Here is a 27,553-nt window from a genome sequence, read left to right on the forward strand (position 1 = left end):
CAGTGGGCTCTGGGTGGGGAGAGGAGTAGGTCCTCAGCATCATCCCTGTGAGAGGAGACCTGTTGCAGATTAGCCTCTGAGCAGGAGGGGCGGAGAGGCAGGGAGTGTATTGTCGCTGAAAGCAGTTCCTGGTAAGGAAGGACTGGCTTTTTCCATTTTATTGATTATTTCCCACGTCTTGCAGATTCCCAGCCCCCTCATTTCCTGCATGAATATATTCTTTCCTAGTTAGTCGATTTTTGGAGTTAAATATTTCAATCCCCATTCCTTTATTTTGGGGTATGTTCCTGGGGTGGCTCTTTGCAGTTCCCAGGGGAGTTCCATTTATCACATGAGATTCCAGCTGGACGTGGTGGAGAATGCCTGTAAACCTAGGGTCTTGGGAGGCTGAGGTAGGAGGATTGCCAACCTCAGCAATTTTGCAAGGTCCTGAGCAACTCAGTGAGACCCTGTCTCTAAATAAAATTTTAAAAAGGGGTGGGGATCACAGACTCATAATTGACTTGTCCGCCCTAAATTCATCTCTACTTCTAGCTTGTAAAATTCTAGCTTCGAAAATTGAATTCCAACTTGTAAAATTGTCATGAATTTGTCTTTTAGAGATCTTTCCATGTTTATCCAGCTCTGAATTCCTGTCTGAGGTTTTTCAGTTCAACGTGAAGGACCCTTCTCATGAAAGGCAGGTCCAGGGGTGACCAAGTCCCTTGATTTTCTTTTACCAGTGCTATGGATGGCATGTGTGTGTCCCTCCAAAATTCCTGTTGAAACTTCTATCCCAGGGCAACGGTATTGAGAGGTGGGCCCTTCAGGAGGGGGTGAGGGCCTGGGGCTCTGACTTCCTGGTTGGGATGTGTGCCTTTCCTTGTGTGGTATGCCCAGGGCCCCCGGTTCCATCCTCAGGACCCGCCCCCCAGAGTGCTTGCCTAACATTTGCATGACACACTAGTTTCAACCACAGGAGGGCAGAATGGAAAGAGCTAGAAGGAGTGAGTTCTATCCTCTGCCCCTTCTGCAGTGTGAGGACCCGGCAACCAAATACCATGTTAGAAGGCCCAAGCAAGCCCCATCCGGACACCCAGTCTCCTGGTGCCTTGACCTTGGACTTGGATTCTGGGAGAAGTCAACTTCAGTCAGTGACCCCGCTGAGGTATTTGGATGCAGCAGCGCCAAGGGACCTTGGCATCTGGGAGGCCTCCCTTACTCTCTCCTGTGGGAAGGACCCTTTTGCTGGCCCTGGGATTCTTGATTGACAGGTTAGTCCTGCATCACTTTGAATGGATCAACCCAGTGCCTTCTGGGTTCCAGGGTTTCCCATGAGAGATGGGACAAGGACCTTCTGGGGAAATGAGGACAAGCCCCCTACCTCTCAGCCCCCTAGAGGTTAGTGACATGCCCTGTGGTGTCTGGGAAAACAGCATTTTTGTTTCAGTGTCTCATGATGTGAGTGAAGTGCTACCAACCTTGGGACACCAGTCATTCCAAGTGGAAAGAAGAAAAGAACGGAATACCATGACTGTCCCCATGACAAGATATTAAAAAGGCGGTCGCGATCACAGCTTTCTGGACCTGCCTGGAACATCCTACGGGTTTTTAATTCCTAAACAAGCCTCCATAACCCCCTGAAGCCCAAAGCTTCCAGAATCCTCTCACGCTGGTGGCCAGGTTCCTGGAGGTCAACGCGTGAGCCCACCGGCGTGGGTTCCGCTCAGTCACGACGGGGCCACTTCTTGCCCTGACCTCACAAGGAGCCACTGTGAGGGAATTTCAAGCAGCAGGTATATCTATCAGACAGCGGTCGCAGCTGGGTTTTTGTCCCTAAATACGGGGAGCTCTTGGTCGGTGACCCATCAGACTCTTGTTTGGTGACCTGGTGGTTGCAGCCTTCGGGTTGGTTCTGTGATTTGGGGTTGTTTCGTTGAGGTTTTTGGGTTTTGGTCTTCAGCCAGCCTTCGTGCTGGGTGTGCCTGCTCAGGATGTGTAGTCAGAGTAGTATAGTCATGAGCATGGGACAGGGACTCTCGGCTAGCTCCTCCCTGGAGGACGCCCTCACCTGCCACTACGAGGTTCTCGGGGACATCGGCCAGGGCAGCTTTGCCACAGTGAAACTGGCCCAACACATCCTCACAGGGACCGAGGTGGCCGTAAAAGTCCTACCCAAGATAGAGCAGGACTTGCCCTTCATTGTGTCCGAAGTGGACATAATGAAGGCCATGGAGCACCCTCACGTGGTCCAGCTATTTGAGGTCATCGAGACCTTCGGTGCTGTCTACATTGTGATGGAGTATGCAGGTGGGGGACCGCTGAGCCAACACATCCCGGAGGCCGTGGGCCTGCAGGAGGAGGAGGCCCGCAGAATGTTCAGGCAGATCGTGAGTGCCGTGTGTCACTGTCACACGAAGGGCATCGTGCACAGAGACCTGAAGTTGGGGAACGTCCTGGTGGGCGCCGGAGGCAACGTCAAGCTCTGTGACTTCAACCTGAGCCACAGGTTCACGGCCGGACAGAAGTTCCACAGGCTCTGCGGCACCCCGTCCTACTGGGCCCCGGAGCTGTACCAGTGCCAAGAATACGATGGCCCCGCGGTGGACGTCTGGAGCCTGGGCGTCCTCCTCTATCACATGGTCACGGGGCGCTTCCCGTTTGATGGCACTTCCTTCAAGCAGCTGAGGAAGCAGGTCCTGCATGCAAGGTACGACATCCCCGCCCACATGTCCCCCGAGGTCCAGAGCCTCATCGCGCAGATGCTGACCATGGACCCTACGCAGAGGCCCACGGTAGACCAGATACTGAGGCACCCGTGGCTGAGCCAGGGTGAGGAATGCACCCCAAGCCCGTGGAGAGACCCGCTCCTGGACCCCTCGATTATGGAGGTCATGCTGGACCTGGGCTACAGTCTGTCTGAGACCTGGATGTCTCTGAAGACCAGAAAGTTCGACGCGGCGATGGCCACGTATCTCATGCTCCAGTACCAGAAAACCTGGGGGGCAGGCTGCCTGGTCCCCCCCAGGCCGGTGCGGCTGGAGGCTGGGCCTCGCCCGTGCCCCTCAGTTCCTTCCACCGTCGCCGTGCACCCAAAGAGGTCTGCCAGCGTGCCTGCCCTTTGCTCCACCCTCTTCCTGCCCGGTGAGCAGCAGCTGCCCGTGGTGGACAAGCCGTCAGGGCTGAAGGACAGAAGGGCCAGCGAGCCTGCGATTCCCCCCTGCAGCTCGCAGGCCGGTACCCCGGTCCCCAGCCTCACCGCCCGCCTGCCCAGCTCCTGGTCCAGCAGCAGCATGTGGGAGGGGGAGAGCTGCACACAGTCCCAGCTCGTGTCCTCAGAAGAGAGCTCCGTCTCCCTGGGGACACCCCCTGGTGACCCTGCCGACCAGGCCCCCCACGACCACAGCGAAGGCTGGAGGGGTCTGTCCAGGAGGATCGCCACCTGCATGGCCCGAGTGTGCTGCTGCGTGCCGGCCCCCAAGACTGGACTCCCCAACCAAGTGGCTCCAACGCATAGAGGCCAGACTGGCGGAAGGTTCGAGAACAAAGTGGCTCTGATGGACTCGGACAGCTGAGAGCCCCTCAAAGCCAAGTAGGTGTGGCAGTGTGGCTTGTATTCCCCACGTGCTCCTTTCTGCATGCCATTTGGTGGTGGCTGGATGCAGGGAGGGATCAGGGTGACGCTGAGCTGAAGCCAGGCACCGGGATGACGGTCCTGCTAAGCGTCAGACCTGTCTCCGCAGGCAGATGACACGGGACCTCACGGCCTGGGGCCACAGCTGGAGGGGGCGCAGAAGCCCCGAGGCCTCCTTCCCGCACCTGGAGGAGACACCAGCCGCTTCCGAGGACCCTCGCTGCCCCCTGCTCTGCGGAGTCCTTCCGCCAGGATGCGGGGGTCACAGAGATGCTGCTTCACCCATTTCTGTTGCTCAAATTTCTTATAAAATGGAGGCTCTAAAGAGAATCGGCTGTCCCCTCCTTTCCTTGCTCCTTGCAGGGTCGTGCTTCAGTTGGAACAGTACCTGGGGATCTCCCCCTGGGCGTGTGGCAAGGGGGAATGACTTTATAGGGTCCCCAGCAGCAACAGAGGGCTCTTCTGTGTGCTTCTGAAGGGACGATGGACTCAGCAGCCCAAGGGACAGAAAGCCAGACCCTTTGTGTGACCATCTGTCACTGATGGGCCTGGTTATCACTTTCTAGGGGACCACAGACAGAGGGAGCTGTCGCCCTATGTTGGTTCTGCGGAGACGCCCACAATCGCCTAAGGAGATCCCATGAAGCAGACTCTGCTGGGGGGCAGGGTGGTGGGGTCCTTTCCTGCCTTTAGAGCAGCTTCCGGGTCATTTGAGTGCTGTCCAGTTCTTTGACGATGTCCTACGAGGAGTTAGGTCTTGCAGGGGTGACTTTCTTTTGCAGGGGAGGGATACCAGGCATTGAACCCAGGGGCACTCAACCCCTGAGCCACCTCCCCAGCCCTTTTGATATTTTATTTAGAGACAGGGTCTCACTGAGTTGCTTAGCGCCTCACTTTTGCTGAGGCTGGCCTCCAGCTTTGGATCCTCCTGCCTCAGCCTCCTGAGCTGCTGGGATGGTAGGCTTGTGCCACTGAGCCCGCCCAAAGGTGATGTTTTACCCCATTCCCTGGGAGGGAATGGATGCAAGGATGGGCCCTTCTGTCATCCTGTGTTTCCAAGGGGTGCTGAGCGTCAGAGACAGCAGCCCAGAGGAACAGAGGGGTGCAGGAAGGAGGTGTGTCCCACAGCAAGTTCCCGGTTCCCAGGTCCCATCTGAGGCACAGAATGTGTGACTTGAAAACCCCACCAGGGAGCACCCTCCTGGTTCCTCAGGAGCCTTAGGAATTGATATAGGAAAGATAAGCCTGGACACCCAGGGAACGAGCAGGAAGCAGGTTGATTAGCTACGGCAGTTCGTTACTCTTTGTCCATATTTTTAGGCTATACAAAGGACTCAAAAGTCTTTACACAGGATGCAGAAGGAACAATTTTTGTGTATCAAGTTTGCAGGCAAATTGAGCTTTTGCCAGACAGAGGAACTTAGCCCTCATGGAAATTAGAAAGTCTCAAACCACCCTGGGATCTTTGCAGAACTTTTTAAAGATATTCTGTTAATAAGAACAAAAAAAAACAGGTATAGTGGTGCACACCTGTCACCCCAGCAGCTCAGGAGGCTGAGGCAGGCAGGAGGATCGAAAGGTGGAGGCCAGCCTCAGCAACTTAGCAAGGTGCTAAATAACTTAGAGAGACCCTGTCTCTAAATAAAATATCAAAAGGGCTGGGGATGTGGCTCCGTGGTTAAGGACCCCCGGGTTCAGTCCCTGGCACCAAAAAAAAAAAAAAAAAAAATCCCAGAGGAAAACATAGGGGGAAAACTTGACACAATGTTGAAGTCAACAAGGATTCTTGGTTATGACACCAAAATCACAAGTAACAAAGGGAAACGTACACAAATAGGACGCTGGATTTAAAAGCAACTAACAGCGTGCAAGGATAATCTGGCCAATGGTGGAAACTATTTGCAAATGACACAGTTGATAAGAATAATCCAGAATACATAAAGAACTCCTAGACTCAATCAAACATCAAATACATCAATTGGAATCACTGACTTGAGTAGGACTCGAATAGACCTCTCTCCAGAGGTGCTGTCCAGTCAGCCATGACGATATCAAAACCACAACCTCATACCCATTAGAATGAATACAAAATTTTTTTTTTTTGGTACTGGGGATTGAACCCAGGGCTGCTTAACCACTGAGCCACATCCCCAGCCCTTTTATATTTACAGACAGAGTCTCACTGAGTTGCTTAGCACCTTGTTGTTGCTGAGGCTGGCCTCCAACTTGAGATCCTCCTGTCTCATCCTCCCAATCAACGCATTTTATCTAATGGACAAACTCATACAATATGAACACTGGTAGGTAGTGTCTGGGAATGGAAGGAACATTTAAAAGGTACAATGGGGACATTCTTTTGTCTCCTAATAGTATTGTTTATTTCTCCCTTAGAGCACTATGCTGGTCCTCTTTCCCTCATTGTGACAAACAGCTTAAGATAAAAGGGGGGAAGGTTTATTTGGCTTATGGTCTCAGAGGTCTCAGTCCACACTGGCTTGACCCTGTTGTTTGGAGTCCACAGTGGCACAGTACGTCATGGCAGGGCATGTGGAAGAGTACAGGCTGCTCACCTCACAGCATGCAGGAAGCACACAGGCCAGCCTGGCACCGTGGTGCATGCATGTAATCCCAGCAGTTTGGGAGGCTGAGGCAGGAGGATCGCAAGGTGGAGGCCAGCCTCAGCAACTCAGTGAGGACCTAAGCAACTGAGCGAGGCCCTGTCTCTAAATATAATATAAAAAGGGCTGGGGATGTGGCTCAGTGGTTAAGCACTGCTGGGTTCAATCCCTGGTACAAAAAATAAATAATATGTTATTATCATACATATTAATAGGACATTAATAATATAACGATTATATATTATGAATATTAATAATATAGAATATCTAATTTCATATATAATATAAATATACATATTTAAGATATACATATTAATATGTTAATATATAACAATTATACATTATGAATATTAACAATATAGAATATCTAATTTCATATATAATTTCATATATATGAATAATTTCATATATATAATTTCATATATATGAATAATTTCATATATAATAAAATATGTAAATTATACATATTAAAATATACATATCAACATGATATTAAATATATAACACAACAATTATATATTGATATATTAATAATACATAACATAAACAATATATAATAATAATATATTATATATATAAAATTGCAGGGATTGATCAAAAAAAAAGAGAACGCCCATCTGAGTCCTGCAAGCACGGTGGCCGCGCGGGGCGGGGTGGGCACGCTGCGCCCTCACTGTCCCCGGCTGCCTGCCCGTCGGGTTGCCCCACAGGCAGGCACGCGTGCGCACACGCGCAATGCGCATGCCAAGCGAAGCAGAGCAAAGCGACTCCTCCGCACCCGCCATCCCTTGGCGCATGGAATTTGTCTGCACCGAGCTCCCTCCGGGCCCATCTGGGTCGTGCATTCTCCCTGCTCCCTTGCTTTTCTTTCCTTTTGCCACGGTCTCGTCCTGGAAGCTGCACGAGGCGCCGCTCAGGTCCCGGGCACCAGGGAAGCTTTCCGGGGCGCCCACACACGCGGAAGACTGACGGCGTTTGATTGAACTGCGGCTCCTCACGCTCCGCCCCCTCGAGTAAGGCCAGCTGTTCATTGGGCGGCGGCCCCGCCCCTCTGCCCTGCGGGGGCGTGGCCACGCAAGCGCAATGGCGCTGGCGCGCCGGCGCGGCCCAGTGGCATCATCAGGCGGCACTGGGCTGGAGGTGACCGAGCTCCTGGAGCGACCGCGGGCGGCATGAGCGGCTGCGTGCTCTTCCTGCGCCGGGCGGCGGCGGCGCGAGCCTGCCGGGCTCTGGTGGCCCTCACCGCGGGCCGGCGGCCGCTGCGCACCAGTCCGCCCAGCCCGTCTTTCGCCAAGGAGCTCTTCCTGGGCAAAATCGAGAAGGTAAGCGAGCCCGGCGACCCTCGCTCTCCGGCCTCTCGTGCCTAGGAAGGTGGATGGGGAACCCAGAGCCCGAGAGCGCGCGGAGCCTGCGCAGAGAAAGCGCGCACTAGACGCGGCTTAGTCCTCGCCCTCCCCGGCGCCCTCCAGGGTCCGGGCTTCTCTCCGCAGCTCGGCCCTAGCGCTTCACCGTGCCGTTGAGCTTCCTCGGACATTTGCCTCCAGGGTTCCTGTCGCACGCCGTCCCTTTCAGAAACCCAGAGCCCAGCCCTAGCAACAGCTTGGCAACGGAAGCATCCCCCGGCTCTCGGAGTCAGAAGCCCCCGATTTTTTACCTTGGCTTTTAATGTCCGTGCATTTACACGAAAAATGGAGCTGGTGGTGTGTGTTATCCCACAAATGTGTTGCAGGACCCCAGCGAGACGGGTGGTGCCTGCGATCCAAACGAGACGGGCCGGGGGGCGCACGCCTGTGATCGCAGCGACCGAGGCAGGAGGATCACGGGTTCAAAGCCAGCCTCAGCCCCTCAGTGAGCCCCTGTCTCTAAATAAAATGCAAAATAGGGCTGGGAACGTGGCTCAGTGGTTGAGTGCCCCTGGATTCAATCCCTGGTACCATCCCCCGGCCCCCCAAAAAAGAAAGTGCTGGCTTCAAGACTTGTCACTTTGTTCTCTTGGACTACTCGGACCAGGAGTCACTAACCCTGCTGGAAAGTTCAGAGCTAGCAACTTTAAAACGTAGGAAACCATTTTCCCCAGAACCTGGGACTGTGGGTGCTTTGTCTTGGGGCCGTCTGCCTTCCAGCTGCGTGATGAAGAAAAACTGAAGTCTTTTAAGACTCTTTCAGTCCTTCAGCCTCTGGCGCCTCCTCCCCACTCTCGCCCTCACTCTGTGTCAGTGTTGCTTCCATGTCACTGAGAACATCTCTGAATGGGAGCAGGAGCTTGAGGAGGACTTTGACCCTGCAGTTACCCACCCACCCCTCACCTGTGCCCACTTTGCTGATTCTCTCTGGGCTCCTTAACCTCTAGACATTGGCCAGTGGTTCCCACTAGCCTAGTAGGAGCATATGAACTTCTCTTTTCATCTAGTTACCCCCTTGATGACCTAGGTTAGTGTCCTGGCTTTAAATACTATCTGTATCCTGATGCCTCAAACTGATTTCTCCAGCCTAGATTTCTCCCTCAGTTCCAGACTCTTTATGTCTACGGGAGCTCCATTTAGGTGCTGTAATGAGAATCTCTAATTAAAATCTCTAATCTGGGAGGGTTTTTGAAGAATTTTTGGTACTGGGAATTGAATCCAGGGGTGCTTAACCACTGAGCCACATCCCCAGCCCTGTTTTGTATTTTTTTTAGAGACAGGGGCTCACTGAATTGCTCAGCACCTTGCCGTTGCTGAGGCTGGCCTCCACCTTGCAATCCTCTTGCCTCAGCCTCCTGAGCTGCTGGGATGACAGGCCACCATGCCTGGCTCTGTCTGGGAGTTTGTTCCTGGTCCCCATCCAGTCCTGCACCTCTCCCCAGCCTAATGTGTCATAGCTAATTGAGAGACTGGTTCCACTTGTTTGGACCAGTCTTCTGGAGTCACCTTTGATTTCTCTTATTTGCAGAGCCACATGTTTTCTGTCCCTTTGGGCCCTGTCTAAAACCTTCCCTTCAGTGACCCTGAATAAGGCCATTGTCATCTCCGAAGCATTTCTGGGTCTTGTGCAGCTACATGGCAGAGATACTTAAAATCTCAGAATAGAGAGAGAGCTTCCGGGTCACGAAGGCCAGCCGTCACTCTCCTCCCTTCTTGTTCGTGGAAGTACCCCGGAGCTACCGAGGGGGTAAATGGGAGGGTGATTGGGTGGCCTTGGCAGCTGTTCTCCACATCAGCATCCTCAAACTGGGCCACTTGACTTTGATCTGTTTTACATATTTGGCCTCAGCCTCAGGTTCAGCCGACCGACCGGCCCTGCTGCTTTATGAAATTGCAGACTCTTCGCTGACGTTGAACCTCCCTCCCGGGACGTGTCCCATGTGGTTTTTGTCTGATGTTATCAGCGCGTGTTCTTTCAGGTTCCCAGGATCTCCCTCCTGCAGCAGTGACCCTTTGCTGGTGGCTCTCAGGTGCCACCTGTCCCTTCCAGCTTGCCCACTCATTCCGGAATCACCTTCCTCTCACAGTGCCCAGGACCCGGATGGCCAGGGAGTCTGTGAACACAGAGTGACCAGGGTCTTTCGGACAGCCACGTCTTCATGGGAAGGGACAGCTTTGTACTGAGAGGCTACACGATGAGAGTCACCTGCGTGTTTCCTCTGGGTGACGGTGTCCTAGGGAGAGTCGGGGATTCCTCTAAGTCATCTGTCACTTTGGTTAGGGCCAAAACCCTGAGGTCCTGGGGCGGGAGAGGAGCGAACAGATTTGCGGGCGCACCTCCAGAGCAGCTGCGTCAGGGGTCTGGTATAGAGGGTGCAGGGGAGGTTGAGGGCCCCTCTGGAGACCTTCCTGGGTCACCTGGTGAGTGACCCCACAAGGCAGGGCTCCTGGGTCTGGTCTCTGATTCCTCTTGTCCTCAGAGTTCATGTGTTTTCTGTACCTTTGGTTCCTGCGGGTGATCCGCCAGGGCTCAGCAAAAGCCAAAGATGGTCCAAAGCCACCATCTTACGTGTCCCAGCAGCTGAAGGGGTGACTGGAATCCACAAGGCCAGTGGCTCAGGCCAATGTCAGGTGAATCCCAAGGCCAGAGACTGGAAGCTAGGTCATCCTCTGGGCTACGAGTGTGGATAGGAGCAGAGCCGCAGTCTGCCACCATGACTCAGTCCCTGCATGTCCCAGGACCCATGACCCATTTTGAATATTGCAGGTACTTCTGAGATGAACAGGGTCATGTGTAATCAAAGCAAAATTGACCCGGAGAGAGGCCTTGGGCGTGGCCCATTCCCCACATCCAAGAACCAGCCAGGCCCGGGATCTGGTTGCACAACCGGACAGGTCCCGCGACCCCACCCCCACACGCTCGGAACAGGAACCTTTCTCAGTGGCAGGAGGAATGGGGGACCCTACGCCCTGCGCTCTCATCTCAGGGAGCCAGTGTTGTTGGCAGGAGGGACATCAGTGGTCTTGCACTCAGCTCAGGGAGTTAGTGTCAGTGGCAAGAGGGACAGCAGCTCTGGGGAGTCAGGGCTGGTGACCACAGTCTGTTCTCCAGCCGCAGCTTTTTTGGGCGGGAGGGGATTGAACCCAGGGGCCCTCAACCACTGAGCCACATCCCCAGCCCTTTTTATATTTTATTTAGAGACAGGGTCTCACTGAGTTGCTCGGGGCCTCGCTAAGTGGCTGAGGCTGGCCTCCAACTTGTGATCCTCCTGCCTCAGCCTCCCAAGCTGCTGGGACTACAGATGTGCACCACCGTGCTCAGCTTATTTATTTATTTTTTGTGGTGCTAACAAGCAAACCCAGTGCCTCTCACGTGCCAGGCAAGCGCTCTCCCACTGAGCCACAATACCAGCCCCACCTCACTTTTCATTGATAAAGAAGCTAATGGAAACCAGGAGTAAACCCGCCTGAGTGAGGAGGAAGATGGACTTAAGGAGTGACATCTTACACCCAATCCTTGTATTTGAAGCGCGTTGTGAGCTTTTTTTGCTGGATCCTTCTATGGGTCATGTCCTGCTGGACAGGCATAGAATGTAGCACATCTTTTTCCTTCCATTTTGACTGATATTATCACAGTGGGAGGTTGCTTAAAATGTAATTCTTAGGCCAGCCAAGGTGGCTCACACCTGTAAGCCCAGCAGCTCAGGAGGCTGAGGCAGGAGGATCGCAAGTTCAAAGCCAGCCTCAGCAAAGCGAGGCCCTGAGCAACTGAACTTAATCACCACAGACCAAAAGCTGTTCCAATTAACTCAGCAAGACCCTGTCTCAAAATAGAATACAGAAAAGGGCTGGGGATGTGACTCAGTGGTCAAGTGCCCCTGAGTTCAATCCCCAGTAACAAAGTAATAATAATAATAATAATAATTGTTATGGGGCGCAACTTAAGAACAGACCGATCACCACTGAGAAGTCCAAATTTGAGAGTCTTTATTAAGCTGGCAGCTGACTGTCTCACACAATGCCCCAAAAAATGGCTGTTGGGAGAACAGCCCCAACCACAGGGTTGTAGGGGTTTTTATACCAAAAATCACATTAATCATAAGTGTCTGTTGCTATGATTCAAAATTATAAACTAACATCTTGAGATCATTGACAAGAGGGGGAAGTGGGTCAAACTGACCCTTACCTAGGTACAAACTAAAGAATGGTTACTAACATCCACACAATTACCATTTACATAGTACATTGGTTAAGAGCAATAGAGATCAAAGGAGAGCAATGAGTTGCCATTGTATATCATTAAACATGTCACACCAAGTAACTGCTGATGGGCACAGAGGCGGGGTGTTCCCATGGGAGAAGCTTATTTCCTACATAACATGGAGTCTCAGAGCAAAATGGGCTCTGTTTAGTCATTTCCCTTAGAGTCTGGCCTAGAACATTCTCATGGAGCCAGATCTGTCAGCCCATCACATAATAATAATAATAGTAATTCTTAGCAAATGTTTTATTTTTAGAAAGGAGTCTTCCCGTTTCCAGAGGTTAGCCAAGAGGAGCTTAATGAAATCAATCAGTTTGTGGGACCTGTGGAAAAATTTTTCGCTGAAGAAGGTATGTATGATTTTCTTCATTATTTCTCATTTACATTGTAAAGGTGATTGCATCGATATTTATATTAGGAGCAGTGTCAATATAAAGGAGGCCCTCTTGAGTGCCATTAATGTCATTAACAGTTTGTTTTAGGGACCATCCCAATTGCTACTTTATTAAAAACTTTACATAAAAGCTAACTGAATGTCAGGCACAGTGCTGCAAGCCTGTAATCGCAGTGGCTTGGGAGGCTGAGGCAGGAGGATTGCAAGTTGGAGGCCAGCCTCAGCAATTTAGCAAGGCCTTAAGCAACTCAGGGTGCATGTAAGCCCAGGTACTCTTTGAGAGTTCCTACTGTATAGCATTAATTATTAATAGGTTGCTAGTTTTCAGAGTTCTTAGTTGTGCATAAATATATGTTATTACATATAAATATATGTTATTACATATTAGGAATGTTTGTTTCTGGTTTTGTTCTAGTGGTTATCTTTCTATTTTAACCTGTTTTTAGTTGCTTAGTCCATGATCTTTCATTTAGGCTTATACTATAATGGGTCAGGGTTCCCCATACACATACTTTATTGAAGTATAATTGATTTACAGTAAATGGCACACATTTAAGTCGTGCCCTGAGGAACCATTAACTCAGCCAAGATAGTGAACACGTACATCACCCCAGAAGTTTCCTTCTCCCCTTCTCCTTCTCTCCCTGTCCTCAGGCAGCCGCGGATCTGCTCTCTCACTTGGTTTGTATTTTCTCCAACTTCATGTAAGCTGAATCACTGTGCTGATCTTTATCCGGCTGCTCCTGGAATAATTTTGAGTCTCCTCCATGTCGCATCATTAATAGCCTTCCTTTTTGGAGTTGAGCAGTGATTCTTCATCCATTAATTCCAAACTTGGTTGATCACTGAGTGACTGACACGTGGTGTATATGCACACCTTAGCTGTAGGCCAAACAGCCGCTACTGACTGTCCTGTCTAGTCTTTTTTTTTGGTCCCAGGGATTGAACCCAGGGGTGCTTACCCACTGAGCCACCTCCCCAGCTCTTTTATATTTCATTTAGAGACAGGGTCTCACTGAGTTGCTTAGGGCCTTGCTAAGTTGCTGAGGCTGGCCTCCACCTTGCGATCCTCCTGCCTCAGCCTCCCAAGCCACTGGGATGACAGCATGTGCCACCACACCTGGCTACAGTGTTGCCTCTTTTGAATCCCATCTGGCAGTCCATGCCTTCTAATTGATCATTTTAATATGATTGCTGATTTCTTGGGTTTAAATCTAACCTCTCCCGGTTTACACACGTCTTCCCATCTTTAAAGTTTTCTGTGTTGACAGCATTTTCCTTTCAAGCCTCTCATAGTGTTAATCTCTTCTTTCCTGGCTTCACATTATCTCTGAGGTGACCTCCACGGCCCTTTGTCTTTTGTTCTTTGGTGCATAGTGGTGTTTCATCTGTAGCTGCTTTTAAGTGGTTTTAGGGAAATCGATTATTACGTATGTTTCCTGTACGTTTCTTTTGCTTGAGGCTCTGAGCGTCTGTGCTCAGAAGGGGTTTACACACTTTATGGAATTCAGATAAACGATTCTACTACGCAATGGAGTATCAGACAATGCAATGGAATATTTATATGTGCAACAGTATGGATGAATCTCAGAGTAACTGCTAGAGGGAAAGAAGCCAGACAGAATCAAGATGTACTCTGTGACTCCCTATATATAAAACTCAACAATGCAGCCAGGCACAGTGGCACACACCTGTTATCCCGGCAGCTGGGGAGGCTGAGGCAGGAGGATGGAGAGTTGGGCCAGCCTCAGCCAAAGTGAGGCCCTGTCTCTAAATAAAATATAAAAAGGGCTGGGGAGGTGGCTCAGTGGGTAAGCACCCCTGGGTTCCATCCCTGGTATCAGAAACAAAACAAAACAAAAAACTCAACAGCACAAACTGAAGACTAGGTGGAGACTCAGGGGTGCCTGGAGATACAGGTGGGTGGAAAATTGGTTACAGAGGGACACAAGGGACCTTTGGTGGAAAAAGAAGCATTCTCGTCAGTATTGTGATGGTTTTCCAGGTGAACACATCAGAACTCAGCAAATTATACAATATCAATATATGTGCAGTTTTTTGTACACCAATTATGTCAATGAAGTTGTAAGAGAATTACAAATGAGGGGTTCAGAAGAGTAAGTCATGATGACTTTAGCACTTTGTAATAGTGCTAATGTTTAACTTCTCGGCCATTCAATGTGTATTACCTTGCCGGGCTTGGTGGCGCATGCCTGTCATCCCAGAGGCTCGGGAGGCTGAGGCAGGAGGATCGCAAGTTAGAGGCCAGCCTCAGCAAAAGCCAGGTGCTAAGCAACTCAGTGAGACCCTGTCTCTAAATAAGATATAAAATAGGGGTGGGGATGTGGCTCAGTGATCAAGGGCCCCTGAGTCAATCCCTGGTTAAGAAAAAAAAAAGTGGCGGGCATTACCTTAACACATACGAAAGTGTACAATTTCAAATCAAATGCTCGTGACGCTGGGGTCCGAAGCTCTGCAGGAAGCGTCCTGTGTCCTGTTCTGTGAATGAAGGGAGCGTCTTCTGTGCCGTTTCACCAAGATGTTTCCTTTTCTCAGTGGACTCTCGGAAAATCGACCGGGAGGGGAGAATCCCGGACGACACCCTAGAGAAGCTGAAGAGCCTGGGCCTTTTTGGAATGCAGATCCCAGAAGAATATGGTGAGTGGAGGCCGCCGTCCCCAGCTGGCGTGGTTGTCCAGACGTTGTCCTGCATTTGTCCACAAGAGGCTGCCGTGCAGGAAGGTGTGAGACCTGCACCAAACCGTGGCTCCGGGTCCTTGGCCCTGCTGACCTCTGGGCCCTTGCTGGGGCGGCCTCCAGCTGCGATCCGTGGAGCGTCTGGAGGTGCCGGGCCAGGCAGGGCCGGAGGGCGCTTTAAGGGTCAGCTGTGTTCGCTGGCCCTGCAGATCATTTGGAAATGCACCGTTGAGGGTGTTTCACGAGGTGGATTCTCCACGGCCCTCCCGGAAGCCGCTCTTGCCGTTCTCTCCCCTGCCTGGGCTCTTAACTGGGAAGTAAGACCTCACTTCCTACAGCAGAGGGTGGGGTCTTTCAAATCTGTACCTCAGCTCCTGCTGGGACCTCACCTAGAGCTGGTCCAGGCTAAGAGCAAGGTGAGAATGACGGCCAGGTCAGCATTTGGTGGCATATCGTTTTACAACTTTATTTTATTTATTTATTTTTATGTGGTGCTGAGGATCCAACCCAGGACCTCACACATGCCAAGAGAGCACTCTGCCACTGAGCCCCAGTCCCAGCCCCCTTTTTATATTTTGTTTAGAGACAGGGTCTCGCTGAGTTGCTTATGGCCTCGCTAAGTTACTGAGGCTGGCCTCCAACTTGTGATCCTCCTGCCTCAGCCTCCCGAGCCGCTGGGATTATAGTTGTGCTCCACCGCACCCAGCTCGCCTTGTGCTTCTTAGCACAGGTCGCCTACTCTGCCTCTATGGAGGCCACGGGAGAGACCAGACTCTCCCAGCCATGTGCAGCATCAGGATTGGATCCCCCAGGCGAGGGAGGTACCGTTGCCATCGTGCGCGGCCACTCCGAGTGCTAAAAATGGGTAGAAAGGAGGTGGGGACAAAGCTGCTGTGCTTGTCACCTGCTTTCAAAAGAAGGCAACAGAACCTGATGTTCATACCCACAGAGTTTCAGGAGAATTCTTCCAGCCAGGAGAATTCTCTGGACTGGGTAGAAACGACCGTGCTGGAAACGGGCATTTCCACTGACTGAGCCTGGATTCCTCCTCAGTCCAGGGCCTACCCTGTGTGACTTCTTCCTGCTTCTGAGTCCCTGCCCCACCAACAGCCACCATGCCCCAGCACCCCGCTGTCCCCATGGGATTGCTGTCCCCACCCCCACCCTGTGATTTTACCCACACTCTTTGATTGGAAAACTTCAGGTCCCCACCCCTCCCCCCAAATAAAACTTAAAGGAATAAGACAAAGTCTTTAGATTGAGGCTGGGCAGGGTGGTGCACACTGTAATCCCAGCAGCTCGGGAGGCTGAGGCAGGAGGATGGCAAGGTGGAGGTGGAGGCCAGCCTCAGCCACTTAGCGAGGCCCTGAGCAACTCAGCGAGACCCTGTCTCTAAATAAAATATAAAAAAGGACTGGGGATGTGGCTCAGTGGTTAAGCACCCCTGGATTCTATTCCGGTTACCCCAAAATAATGATAAAAATTTTAGACATAGTTTCTTTTTTTTTCCTCTCTCTCTTTTCTTTGGTACCAGGGATTGAACTCAGGGTGCTTAACCATTGAGTCACATCCCCATCCTTTTTCGTGTTTATATTTAGAGACAAGGTCTCTTCAGATTGCTTGGGCCTTGTTAAGTTGCTGAGGCTGGCCTTGGATTTTTGATCCTCCCGCCTCAGCCTCCTTAATTGCCAGGATTATGGTCCTGCATGACACGGAGTAGGTAATTTCTTAATGGGGCTAAAATTTGACATTTGGAGGGTCTTGCTTCCTCAGAAACCATCTTCTTTACATTCCAGATCCTTAATGTGACTTTGTTTCATTCTCATGCTGAAAAGGAAATAGTTGAAAAAGGCCGGGAGGCTGAGGCTGGAGGATCGCAAGGTCAAAGCCAGCCTCAGCAAAAGCGAGGCCCTCAGCAACTCAGCGAGAACCTGTCTCTAAATAAAATATTTTAAAAAGAGGACTGGGGCTGGGGCTCAGTAGCAGAGTGCTCACTTCACATGTGTGAGGTCCTGGGTTCAATCCTCTGCATCACGTAGAAATAAATAAAGGTGTCCGTCTACAACTAAAAAAAAATTTTTTTTTTTAATATAAAAAAGGAATGGGGATGTGGCTCAGTGGTTGAGTAACTCTGGGTTCAAAAAATAAAAGTCTTTTGATTGAAATAGTCGGGCAGGCGCTGGGTGCTGAGCGCAGGGCCCTGCACATGAAGGGCCCTGGCCTGGGTGTGTGTCGATGGCGCCCTCTGCTGGTGCACCGCGCACCCGCACCCTGAGCTCAGGGCCAGCTCTGCCTTGTGGGAGCATTTGGCAGCTTACTGAGACATTTTGGGTTGTGCAAACTGTTGAGGGTAGGAGGTTTTCTACAGCCCGACCTCGTGGTTGGAGGCCAAGCGCACTGCCAAACGCCCTAGCCTACCCAGGACGGCGCCCCGCAGCAGAGTGAGCCCTCCACAAACGCCCCAGTGCCAGGGTGGGGAAGCCCTGCCCTGGACCCACCAGATCCTGGGCAGAGGGCACTGCAAAGGCCTGCCTCTGGTAGGAGGGGTTGTACCATAGTAAGCGACTCCATGTGTTAATAGGTGCCTGCATTTTTTAAAATGTCAGCTGATTGTAACCCCACCTCAGGAGGCTGAGACAGGAGGATCGCAAGTTGGAGGCCAGCCTCAGCAATTTCGCAAAAGACCCTGCCTGTTTCAAAATAAATCATTTTTAAAAAGAAGTGGGGTGTAGCTCATTGCTAAAGAACTTGCCCAGCTTGTGTAAAGCCTTGGGTTCAATCCCTAGTACCACACAAATGTATGTGTGTGTGTGTGTGGGTGTGGGTGTGTGTGTGCGCATGCCTTCACGCATGTTTATATGTCTAGAAATGCTCTGAGAAATAAGATCAAGGGCAATTTCTATTTTCCTTCTACCTTTTGATGTCTTTTTTTTTTTTTTTTCCTTTTTGGTCCCAGGGATTGAACCCGGGGTGCTTAACCACTGAGCCACCTCACCAACCCTTTTTATATTTTATTTAGAGACAGGGTCTCGCTGAGTTGCTTAGGGCCTCGCTAACTGGCTGAGGCTGGCTTCCAACTTTTGATCCTCCTGCCTCAGCCTCCCAAGCTGCTGGGACGACAGGTATGCGCCACTGCATGGCATGTTTTTTTGATTTTTTCAATGGTGATCCAGTGTTACTTAAACCATTAAAAAATAAATACAAAACAGTGAAAGCTTGTGCCTTAATGGGAGGAGTTGGGCTGAGCTGTGACTGCGCTCCCTCCCCCTAGGCGGCCTGGGTCTGTCCAACACCATGTACGCGCGGCTCGGGGAGATCATCAGCCTGGACGGCTCCATCACTGTGACCCTGGCAGCTCACCAGGCCATCGGCCTCAAGGTCAGACGCCCGGGCTTTCTCTCTGGGACTTAAGGAGGCAGGGGACTTGGTCACTCCTGGGAGAAGGGACTCCAGCCTGACGTGTCAGGGTTTTGGAGCACAAGTCTCCCTCCGGGACGCTGGCTGCAGCCACACCTGGGACTCGGGGTGGCGCACATGGGGCCTCTATTCCGCCCCCAGCTCGTGGTGTCCCTTCGCGCCGAACTCCCCTCCTGTCTGCCTCGGGGTGGGGACGTTATTGGAGAACCAGGTGGGACGTCCCGCAGGCGAGGAGCTGCAGCGACTTCCTCACCCAGAGCCGAGGGCCGGCCCAGGGACGCGCCCCGGTGCAGCCTCGGCAGGGGTCCCTCTGCTCAGGGGAGGCGACGGAGCCTGGCGCCTCGTGGGCGCCCCGGGAGCTGCCTGCGCGCGTCCCCTGTGCGCCGATCGGGCACCCACGTCTTCAGCCCCGCCATCCAGACCACCTGCTGGGAGACACAAAGTGGAGGCTCGGAAGGGACAGCCAGGCCCCGGCCCGCCCGCCGCGCACGGAAGGTTCAGGATGAACGTCCCGGACTCCAACCCAGCGCCCTGGCGCATGCGCGGTCGGGCCTCGGCAGCCTGGTCCCGTGGGCCGCCTGCGGCTGTCCGCTCGGCCCCACCGTCTCCTCTCGCAGGAAGCCAGACTGCCCTGGGAAGGGGCCGGCGCACAAGCACACCCCACCCCGCTCCTCACAGCCCCAACAGGTCGTTGAGAATGGCGGCCATCGAGGAGACGAGGCATAGTAAATGTGGGCGAGGGCGTGGGGACCAGGGTCCTCGTCCGTGGCTGGCGGACTGCAGATGGGGGCAGCCACTCTGGAAAGCAGGACGGAGATTCTGCAGAAAACATGGAACGGACCCACCATTTGACCCAGCTGTCCTACCCCTCGGTTTATACCCAAAGGACTTAAAATCAGCCTACCACAGTGACGCAGCCGCATCCATGTTTAGAGCAGCTCAATTCACAATAGCCAGATTGTGGAACCAACCTAGATGCCCTTCAGCAGATGAATGGATAAAGAAAATGTGGTGTACATACATAACGGAATATTACTCAGCCATGAAGAATGAAAGGATGGCATTTGCTGGTGAACGGTTGGAGCTGAAGACTCTCATGCTAAGTCAAATAAGCCACTCCCCAAAACCAAAGGCCGAGTGTTCTCTCTGCTATGTGGATCACAACGAGGGGGAGACAAAGGGGACTGAGGGGCAGGGAGGGGGATGGGAATGGGAAGGACAGTGGAATGAAGGGGACAGAACTTTCCTGTTCACACATGGGCACACGAGCAGGGAAGCTCCACGTCCTGTCCCACCACAAGGATGGGGAGTCGCGCTCCCTGTGTGTGTGACAGGTCAGAGTGCACGCTGCCGTCCCGGAGGGCTAAGAGGAACGAATAAAACAGTCCGTGCGTTTCTTCCAGGGGATCCTCTTGGTCGGCAACGAAGAGCAGAAGGCCAAGTACCTGCCCAGACTGGCGTCGGGGGAGCACATCGCAGCCTTCTGCCTCACCGAGCCGTCCAGGTGTGCCCTGCGTGCCCGCCCCTGCCGCCTGGCCCGCTCAGCGCTCCCTGGGACGAGGGGCTGTAGTCCGTGCGGAGCGGCTGACGCGTAGTCCCAGAGACCAACCCAGCCCTCCTCTGGCCGACTCTCTTATGGCCATCTTCATTTCTCTCTCCCAGCGAGACTTCCCAGTGAGCTCAGGGACCCGGCAGCCTCGGCCACCTCAGTTTGTGACAGACAACCCCCTTGCCACTCCGGAAGGCACTTGCCGGCGAGTGGCGGGTCTCCATCTGCAGATTAGGAGCCGAGGGCCCAGAGTGGTTGTGCGGCAGCCTGTGGTCACACAGCTGGGTGGAGCGCAGCTGGGGTGGCCACGCCCACTCTGGCTTCCCTGCGCTTGGGACCTGAGCAGCCCTGGGTCCTTCTAGTGCCCAGTGCCTCCTCGATGCCCCTTGTGTGCGCCTTACAGAGCTGCATTTCTGTTGTTTCCGTTGCCAGTTTTTTTTCCCGTGGATCAGAAATAAACATGGGCCAAGTCCATCCAGCTTCCTGTTTTTTTAAATAAAGTGATTTTTTTTTTGGTACCTGGGATTGAACCCAGGGTGCTTGACCACTGAGCCACATCCCCAGCCCTTTTTAAAATTTATTTACAGACAGGGTCTCGCTGAGTGGCTTAGAGCCTCGCTAAGTAGCTGAGGCTGGCCTCCAACTTGTGATCCTCCTGCCTCAGCCTCCCCAGCCGCGGGGATGACAGGTGTGCACCACGCACCTGCCTTTAAATAAAGTTTTATTGGAACACACCATCTGCTTAGAGACTACATCGACAGCCACTGCCATGTTCCTGCAGCAGAGTGGAGGTGGGACCCCTGTAGCGTGCAGAGCTGAACGCCTCCTCTGAGGCTGCGTTTAGCACGTCTGCCAACCCCAGCAGACCTGAGCCAGGAGCGCCCTCCACTTCCGGCCCCACGGCCATGTGCGTGTGTTGCCAACATGTCCTCCCTGCCCGTCTCTGTCTCTGCAGTGGGAGCGATGCCGCCTCCATCCGGACCAGAGCCACGTTGAGTGAGGACAAGAAGCACTACGTCCTCAACGGCTCCAAGGTAGGCCCCCAGCCTCGTCGCGTCTCCCTGCCACCACGCAACCACTTCCACAGGTCTGGGGTCATCTTGTCACCACCCAGGGTGGATGCTACTCCTTTTCCAGAAGAAACTGAGACTCGGTGCTCAAGTGACTTGCACAGGTCCTCTGTCCCCTTAGAGACAGAGCCGGGCATTCCGACCCCAGAGGCTCCCTGTCCCTGGAGTACCAGCTGCCTCCCCCAGCTAATTGTGTGTGTTTGCTTTAAATCTCAGTCGCACAGCTGGGCGTGGAGGTGCACGCCTGTACTCCCAGCGGCTGGGGAGGCTGAGGCAGGAGGATCGCAAGTGGGAGGCCAGCCTCAGCCACTTAGCGAGGCCCTGTCTCTAAATAAAATATAAAAAGGGCTGGGGGTGTGGCTCAGTGGTTAAGCACCCTGGGTTCAATCCCTGAGGACCAAAAAAAAAAAAAAGATCAAAATAAGTTCCATCAGTCGCACTGTGTTGAGCAGTCTCTGTTTTTTCATGTCTTCTCTTCTCTTACCCCTGCTTTTCAGTCCTGCCTCCCTGCGTCCCCTTTTGCACCATTTAGATTGACAGTGAACATGTGTGTGGTCACATCTACGCACACATGGCAAAATGGTGAAAGCCCATCTTCTTGAAGGCTTCCGGTGGCCTGGCAGTGAAACCTGAGCCCCTCCTCACCTGTCTCCTGGCTCTCGCCACCTGTGTCCTGAGTACCGGCCCCCACCCCCTCCACACAGTCCCAGCTTCCGCAGAGCCGAGGGCTTGACCCGTGTGGCCGAGGCCTGAGAGGCAGCTGGAGCTTCCCAGGCACCCGTGGTGCTGCGGAATCTCTAAGGACCCCTGCTCTCTGTCCTCAGGTCTGGATCACCAACGGAGGACTGGCCAGTATTTTTACCGTGTTTGCGAAGACCGAGGTAGTGGATTCCGATGGCTCGGTGAAGGACAAAATGACAGCATTCATAGTGGAAAGGGACTTTGGTGGAGTCACTAACGGGAAACCTGAGGATAAATTAGGCATTCGGGGCTCGAACAGTAAGTAGTTTGTGTGTGTGTGTGACAGACAAGAGCGTGTGTCTGTCCCTCTGCTCTGTAAAAATATCCAGGTAAATAAGATCTAAATGCTTTGGAGCCAGGCACAGAGGCACGCAGCTGCCCTTTAGTGAGTCGGGAGGCTGAGGCAGGAGGATCTCCACTCTGAGGCCAGCCTCAGCCATTTAGCCAGACTCTCAGCAACTCAGCCCCAATCTGGCTCAAAACGGAAAGGGCTGGGGTTGTGCCGGGGTCCAGCCCTAGCAGGGGTCGTGGTGGTCACAGGTGAGGGAGTAGGCGTCGGCGAGGTGGAGGACAAAGCAACACAGACTCAAGGAATGGATGCTGTGTTCTAAATTTTATTTTTCCCAGCCAGCTTTTTATACATTAAAAGGTAGGCAGTCACACATGTTATTTCAGAATGGGAAAAAGTCACAAGGAGAAAAACAAAAATATTTCGTATGATCATTACTAGACTAGACAAGGAAGTTTTCTGATTATTCTAGTAATTGTTTACTTGTGATAACCTGTAACGAAACAATAAGACATGTTAATATTTAACTGATCGTAAAGGTTAAAGCAAGCTCAGTAGGGTTGAATAAACGTCAGTCGTGTGGCTACTGCTGTGGTTAATGAATGGTAGACATTTTGAGCTAACAAATATATCATCTTATACTGTGTGAACTTAACATTGAGGAGCCCTTTATTTCTTTCCTTCCTGATGGGGTTGGAGTTATTTGCCTATGTGCTTCAGGTCATCTGAGGGTAGTCAACAGGGGATCGGCAGCTAGAATCTGTTTCTGTATTTTCTCATGGTGATCTTGGCTACTCAGAGTTTCATAGCAAATGACTCAATCTGAAATCACTGCTCCATTAGAAGTCTGGTTTTTTTGTTTTAACCCTGGACGTGTTAAGACCCCTATTTTCAGGGAAAACATATAAAATATTAAGAGTAAACCTACACGTATTAAGCAAGCAAGGAAGGAAAGCCCGCAACCGAATTCCTAGGAGATGAGACTTTGCAAACACCTTTATTACTCAGTGGGATCCTTGTCAGGCACTGAGGGGACTTGCAGGTGGCGTAACAGGGACGCAGCGTAGTGATAAGGTGCTCCTGGGCTCAGTCCCCGGCGCACAAAAGGGTCAATTGAAACACCTTAGGGGAATGAACGGCTGGAACTGAACTCCCTCGCTCTGCTGTCGCCGGCTGCCACCTCTCTGTGCGCTCAGCTTCGGCCACCTCAAGGGGTGCAGCACAAAGAGGACAGCAGGTGTTCCAGGTGACCATCCTGGGGGAGGCCGTGGCCTCTGTCCTCTCCCTCCCCCACCTTCCCTCCCAAGTCTACCTGTCATCCCTGCTGAGTCCGCTGGAGGCAGGTGTCCTGTTTGCTGGCCCTCTGCCCATCCAGGGCTGTCCCGAGGTCCTCCTGCCCCTTCTAGTTGAGATCCTCTGGTGTGTGACCTGTGTCTGGGGACTCTGCCTTCCAGGTGGCAGAATTCAGCTCTCTGTCTGGCTTAGTCAGCTATTTTTGTCGCAGTGACTGAAAGAATCTGACCAGCACAGCCATAGAGGAGGAGGAGTGGATCTGGGGCTCAGGGTGGCAGAGGGCTCAGTCCACAGACGGCCGGCTCCGTTCCTCGGGCCTGAGGGGAGGCTGAACCTCATGGAGGAAGAGTGTGGTGCAGGGAAGCAGCTCCCCTGGGGACCAGGAGGCAGAGAGACTCCACTCCCAGATGCACACGTGTCCCCAGAGCCAGGCCCCAGTGCCACCTCCTCACCACACCACCTGCCTCCAGGTGCCCCCAGCGGATCCCCCAGGGAGCCAGGCACTGACCGGGTTGAGGCTCTCACGACCCGACTGTGTCCCCTCTGAACCTTCCTGCACCGTCTCCACGGGGGCTTCTGGGGACACACACACCCCAACAGTCTCCCTGGCCTGGGGGACCAGAGAGCCTTGAGCTCCAGCCTGACCCCAGCACATAGAGGCCGGAGGGTCTCGCCCAGACTCCAGCACAGTGGGGTGTGACGTGGGCGGGGTCGCAGGGCAGCACTGGGGCCTCCGCTTCTGCTGTGAGTGTGACCGCCACAGCGAGGGGGGCTTCTGAGGACTCGGAACCTGCCAGCAGAGGAGGGAGCCGCTCGCAGGCCCTCCGCTCAGCAAGAGCTTGGTGACAGGCGCAGAAGGTCAAAGGTGGCGTTTTTTCCTCTCACTTGTAGAAATGAGAGAGAGAGAGAGAGAGAGAGAGAGAAAGGGCCCAGGGGAGCTCAAGGAAATAGAAGGGAGACCCATAGAGTAGAGGAAAGGGGTTCACGGGGAGAAGGAGGGGAGGGTAAAGAGAATGAAATTACTAAATTATGTCCATGTACAAATACCATCATGTCATGAATCCTGATTTTTTTGTTTTTTTTGGTACCATAGATTGAACCCAGGGGTGCTTACCCACTGAGCCACATCCAGCCCCTTTTTGTATCTTATTTAGAGACAGGGTCTTGCTAGTTGCTGAGGCTGGCCTCCACCTTGCGATCCTCCTGCCTCAGCCTCCTGAGCCGCTGGGATGGCAGGCGGGCGCCATGGCCTGAATCCTGCTTTCATGTCTGTAATGGATGATGCAGGAATTTAAATGATAATAGTGATAATAATCCTAGAGTAGAACATGGATAGAAAAGTGGATCAGGGCTGGGATGAGGAGAGGAAAAGGGAAGGTCCTGGGGAAGAGCGGAAGAAAATGGCGAAACGAATCCCAGTGTTGTGTTAAGTCCAATGCACGAGTTAAAAAAGAAAAATTTTTTTAAAAAGAGTTGGCAGGTGCCCAGGAGGAAGCGGGTCAGGCTGTCTTGAAGCAGCTCCCCAGGGACCCAGTGCGCACCGGACTCTGGGTGGGTGCTGCCCTGGTGCTGCCAGGGACCCAGGAGGGACAGCAGGGGCACGGTCCTGCCCACAGCCTGCAGGCCATGGTGTGGTCACCCTGACCCGAGTCTGAGCTCCGGCAGGGCAGGCGCTTCCTTCCCCTCTGCGCACCGAACCTGCAGATGCTGGTGGAGGAACGAGCCGCACACCCAGCTCAAGGGTGCAGTGCTTTGCGTTTGTCCCCTAAAGTCTCACTTTTCCTGTTGTTTTCAGCCTGCGAGGTCCATTTTGAAAACACCAAGGTCCCCATTGAAAACGTCCTGGGAGAAGTCGGGGGCGGCTTTAAGGTGAGTTGCTGGCCGAGCCCCTGATGAGTACCGTACTGTTTCACTTGTACAAAGCGTTGGTCCCGCTGTCTGCTCTGTCCCTGCCCCTGGCAGACCAGCCTGAGCTTGACCTGGCAGCAGATGTGACTCTCTGGTGGCATGTGAGCAACATGGCTCAAGCTGGGCGAGGTGGCACATGCCCGTCATCCCAGCAACTCGGGAGGCTGAGGCAGGAGGATGGCAAGTTGGAGGCCAGCCTCAGCCACTTAGTGAGGCCCTGAGCAACTCAGCGAGATAAAAAGAAGAAACTTAAAAGGGCTGGGGAGGTGGCCCAGTGGTTGAGTGTCCCTGGTACCAAAAAAAAAAGGGAAGGAAGACAGGTAGGTGGGTAGTCCATCCTCAGCACCACATCAAAATAAATAAAGGTATTGTGTCCACCTACGACTAAGAAAGGCGTTTAAAAAGAAATGGGCCACTGAACTCCAGAGACGCTAACACACAACCTCAGTCTTGAGTCCCAGCCCCGTCTTTTTTTGGGAGGTTGGGGGCTTACCAGGGATTGAACTCCAGGGCACTCAACCCCTGAGCCACACCCCAGCCTATTTTCTATTTTATTTAGAGACAGGGTCTCGCTGAGTTGCTTAGCAGCTCACTGTTGCTGAGGCTGGCCTCCACCTTGTAATCCTCCTGCCTCAGCCTCCCAGGCCGCTAGGATAACAGGCATGCGCCAGGGCACTCGGTCAGGATCTGGTTTGAAAGACTTTGGCCTTCGGGTTATTTAACAAGTAATCATAAACTCAAAATCTGTGGCATGTTACATGAATCCAAGTCACACAGAACCCGCGGTGCCCAGCAAGAATGGAACTGAAGCTGAGCTTTTAGGAAAAGCGTCGAGTCTGCCACCTTCTTTCCCGCCCCCAGACCCTCCCTGCCTTGCCTCTGGGTGTCTTGGGCTTGGTGGTCGGATCCGTCCTTGAGCGAGGTCATGCCAGCGTCCGTCCTGGCTGGGCACCCTTCCCCCGAGGCCTGGTAGGCCCTGCTCTGTCTCTGGGAAGCCCCTGCTGCCCAGCGTCCCCGCGCTGCTGGGTCACTTCCCTCTGTCCACCCTCCACATCAGCCACCTGCTGCTTCCCAGGCTGTTGGCCCACGTCCTCCATGGTGATCAGAGCCACCTCCCTGAGTGGACAGTCTGCTGCACCCAGCAGGCTGGCTGGACCTGTCCCTGTCCTGGCTGTTCACTGTCTGGAAAGGTCAGAAGAAAGGACAGAAAGAGCAGAGACGCTGGAAAGCCGTCCGGTCATCACGGTGGCATCTGGCTGAACCGGGGCTGTGTCACCTCGGCACACAGGCCACCCGTCAGGCGGAATCTGGCTGCAGGGCCCTGGGGGTCCCGCCCACCAAGCTCAGCTGCTCCTTGGGCGGCTGGGAAGGTCCGGTCAGCCCGCAGTGCGTGCTCATCCAGCTGAGCCTCTCGTCCCTTCCCCGAGGACCAGAGCAGTGGCAGGTGCTTCTGAACTAATGCTGCCCAGTGGCCTTGGGGGCGGGGACTGAAGGAGACACGGAGAGGGTCGCAGCAACGACGGAGCTCCTTGGTTCAGGCTCTCGGGACTTTGCTTCCCCCTGCCCAAGGGCAGGCGGGATGGTCAGTGCAGGTGCTGGCACGGAACTCTCTAGACGCCTGCCTTTGTTACCAAGAAAGCTTTGTGGAGCTGGATGCAGTGGCGCCTGTCTGTCTTCCCAGCAGCTCGGGAGGCTGAGGCAGGAGGATCGCAAGGTGGAGGCCAGCCTCAGCCACTTAGCAAGGCCCTGAGCAACTCAGCGAGACCCTGTCTCTAAATAAAATAGAAAAGGGCTGGGGAGGTGGCTCAGTGGGTAAGCAGCCCTGGGTTCAATCCCCAGTGTCCCCCTGCACCCCCAAAAAAGAAAGAAACCTCTCTGGGGAACAGGCAGGGGCGGTCTGCTCCTGCGCCTGCTTCAGCGCCCGGGCTTTCCGCTCCCTCAGGTGGCCATGAACATCCTGAACAGCGGGCGCTTCAGCATGGGCAGCGTGGTGGCCGGCATCCTCAAGAAGCTGATAGGTAGGTGAGCCCGGGCGGCCGTGGCGCCGTCTCGCCCCTGCGGTCCCCGCCCTGGCCCAGGAGGCTCTACGTGTCCCCTGGACCACGGCCAGCTCAAGGTCAGCGTCTGGCTTTGGCTCAGGCTACAGAGGCTCCCTCCGGGCCCACAGGTGCCCTTCCCATTCAGCGTCCCCGTGTTCCTTACCTGGAGCCCCTGGGGGAGTGGACGGGCTTCCTGTCAGAGCAGAAGGGGCGCTGCTGTGACTTCCCGGGTCCTGCCTGGGGGCGACGCACAGGGAGCCG

The 27,553-nt window shown here is 53.3% G+C and overlaps 2 protein-coding genes across 2 annotated transcripts in view; both read left to right on the forward strand.

The window, feature by feature from the left end:
• Positions 1 to 2,003: 2,003 nt before the first annotated feature.
• LOC124971135 (sperm motility kinase 3A-like) lies at positions 2,004 to 3,554 on the forward strand. The gene has a single exon (XM_047534924.1). The coding sequence runs from the start codon at positions 2,004 to 2,006 to the stop codon at positions 3,552 to 3,554; it is 1,551 nt and encodes a 516-aa protein (XP_047390880.1).
• A 3,800-nt stretch (positions 3,555 to 7,354) lies between these two features.
• Positions 7,355 to 27,553, forward strand: part of Acad9 (acyl-CoA dehydrogenase family member 9) — a 28,184-nt gene continuing 7,985 nt past the window's right edge. The window contains exons 1-9 of the mRNA XM_047534844.1: positions 7,355 to 7,553; positions 12,152 to 12,245; positions 14,846 to 14,947; positions 18,258 to 18,364; positions 19,807 to 19,907; positions 20,908 to 20,986; positions 21,847 to 22,021; positions 25,141 to 25,214; positions 27,196 to 27,271. Coding sequence (XP_047390800.1) covers positions 7,404 to 7,553; positions 12,152 to 12,245; positions 14,846 to 14,947; positions 18,258 to 18,364; positions 19,807 to 19,907; positions 20,908 to 20,986; positions 21,847 to 22,021; positions 25,141 to 25,214; positions 27,196 to 27,271 — 958 coding nt within the window. The 5' untranslated portion in view covers positions 7,355 to 7,403. The remainder of the gene's footprint in view (positions 7,554 to 12,151; positions 12,246 to 14,845; positions 14,948 to 18,257; positions 18,365 to 19,806; positions 19,908 to 20,907; positions 20,987 to 21,846; positions 22,022 to 25,140; positions 25,215 to 27,195; positions 27,272 to 27,553) is intronic.

This window comes from Sciurus carolinensis, chromosome 19 (genome assembly GCF_902686445.1).
Source record: "Sciurus carolinensis chromosome 19, mSciCar1.2, whole genome shotgun sequence".
Lineage (NCBI taxonomy): Eukaryota > Metazoa > Chordata > Mammalia > Rodentia > Sciuridae > Sciurus > Sciurus carolinensis.

Bases quoted from the DNA above. Each gene is read 5' to 3' on its own strand.
- LOC124971135 (XM_047534924.1), top strand. From the start codon at position 2,004: ATGGGACAGGGACTCTCGGCTAGCTCCTCCCTGGAGGACGCCCTCACC.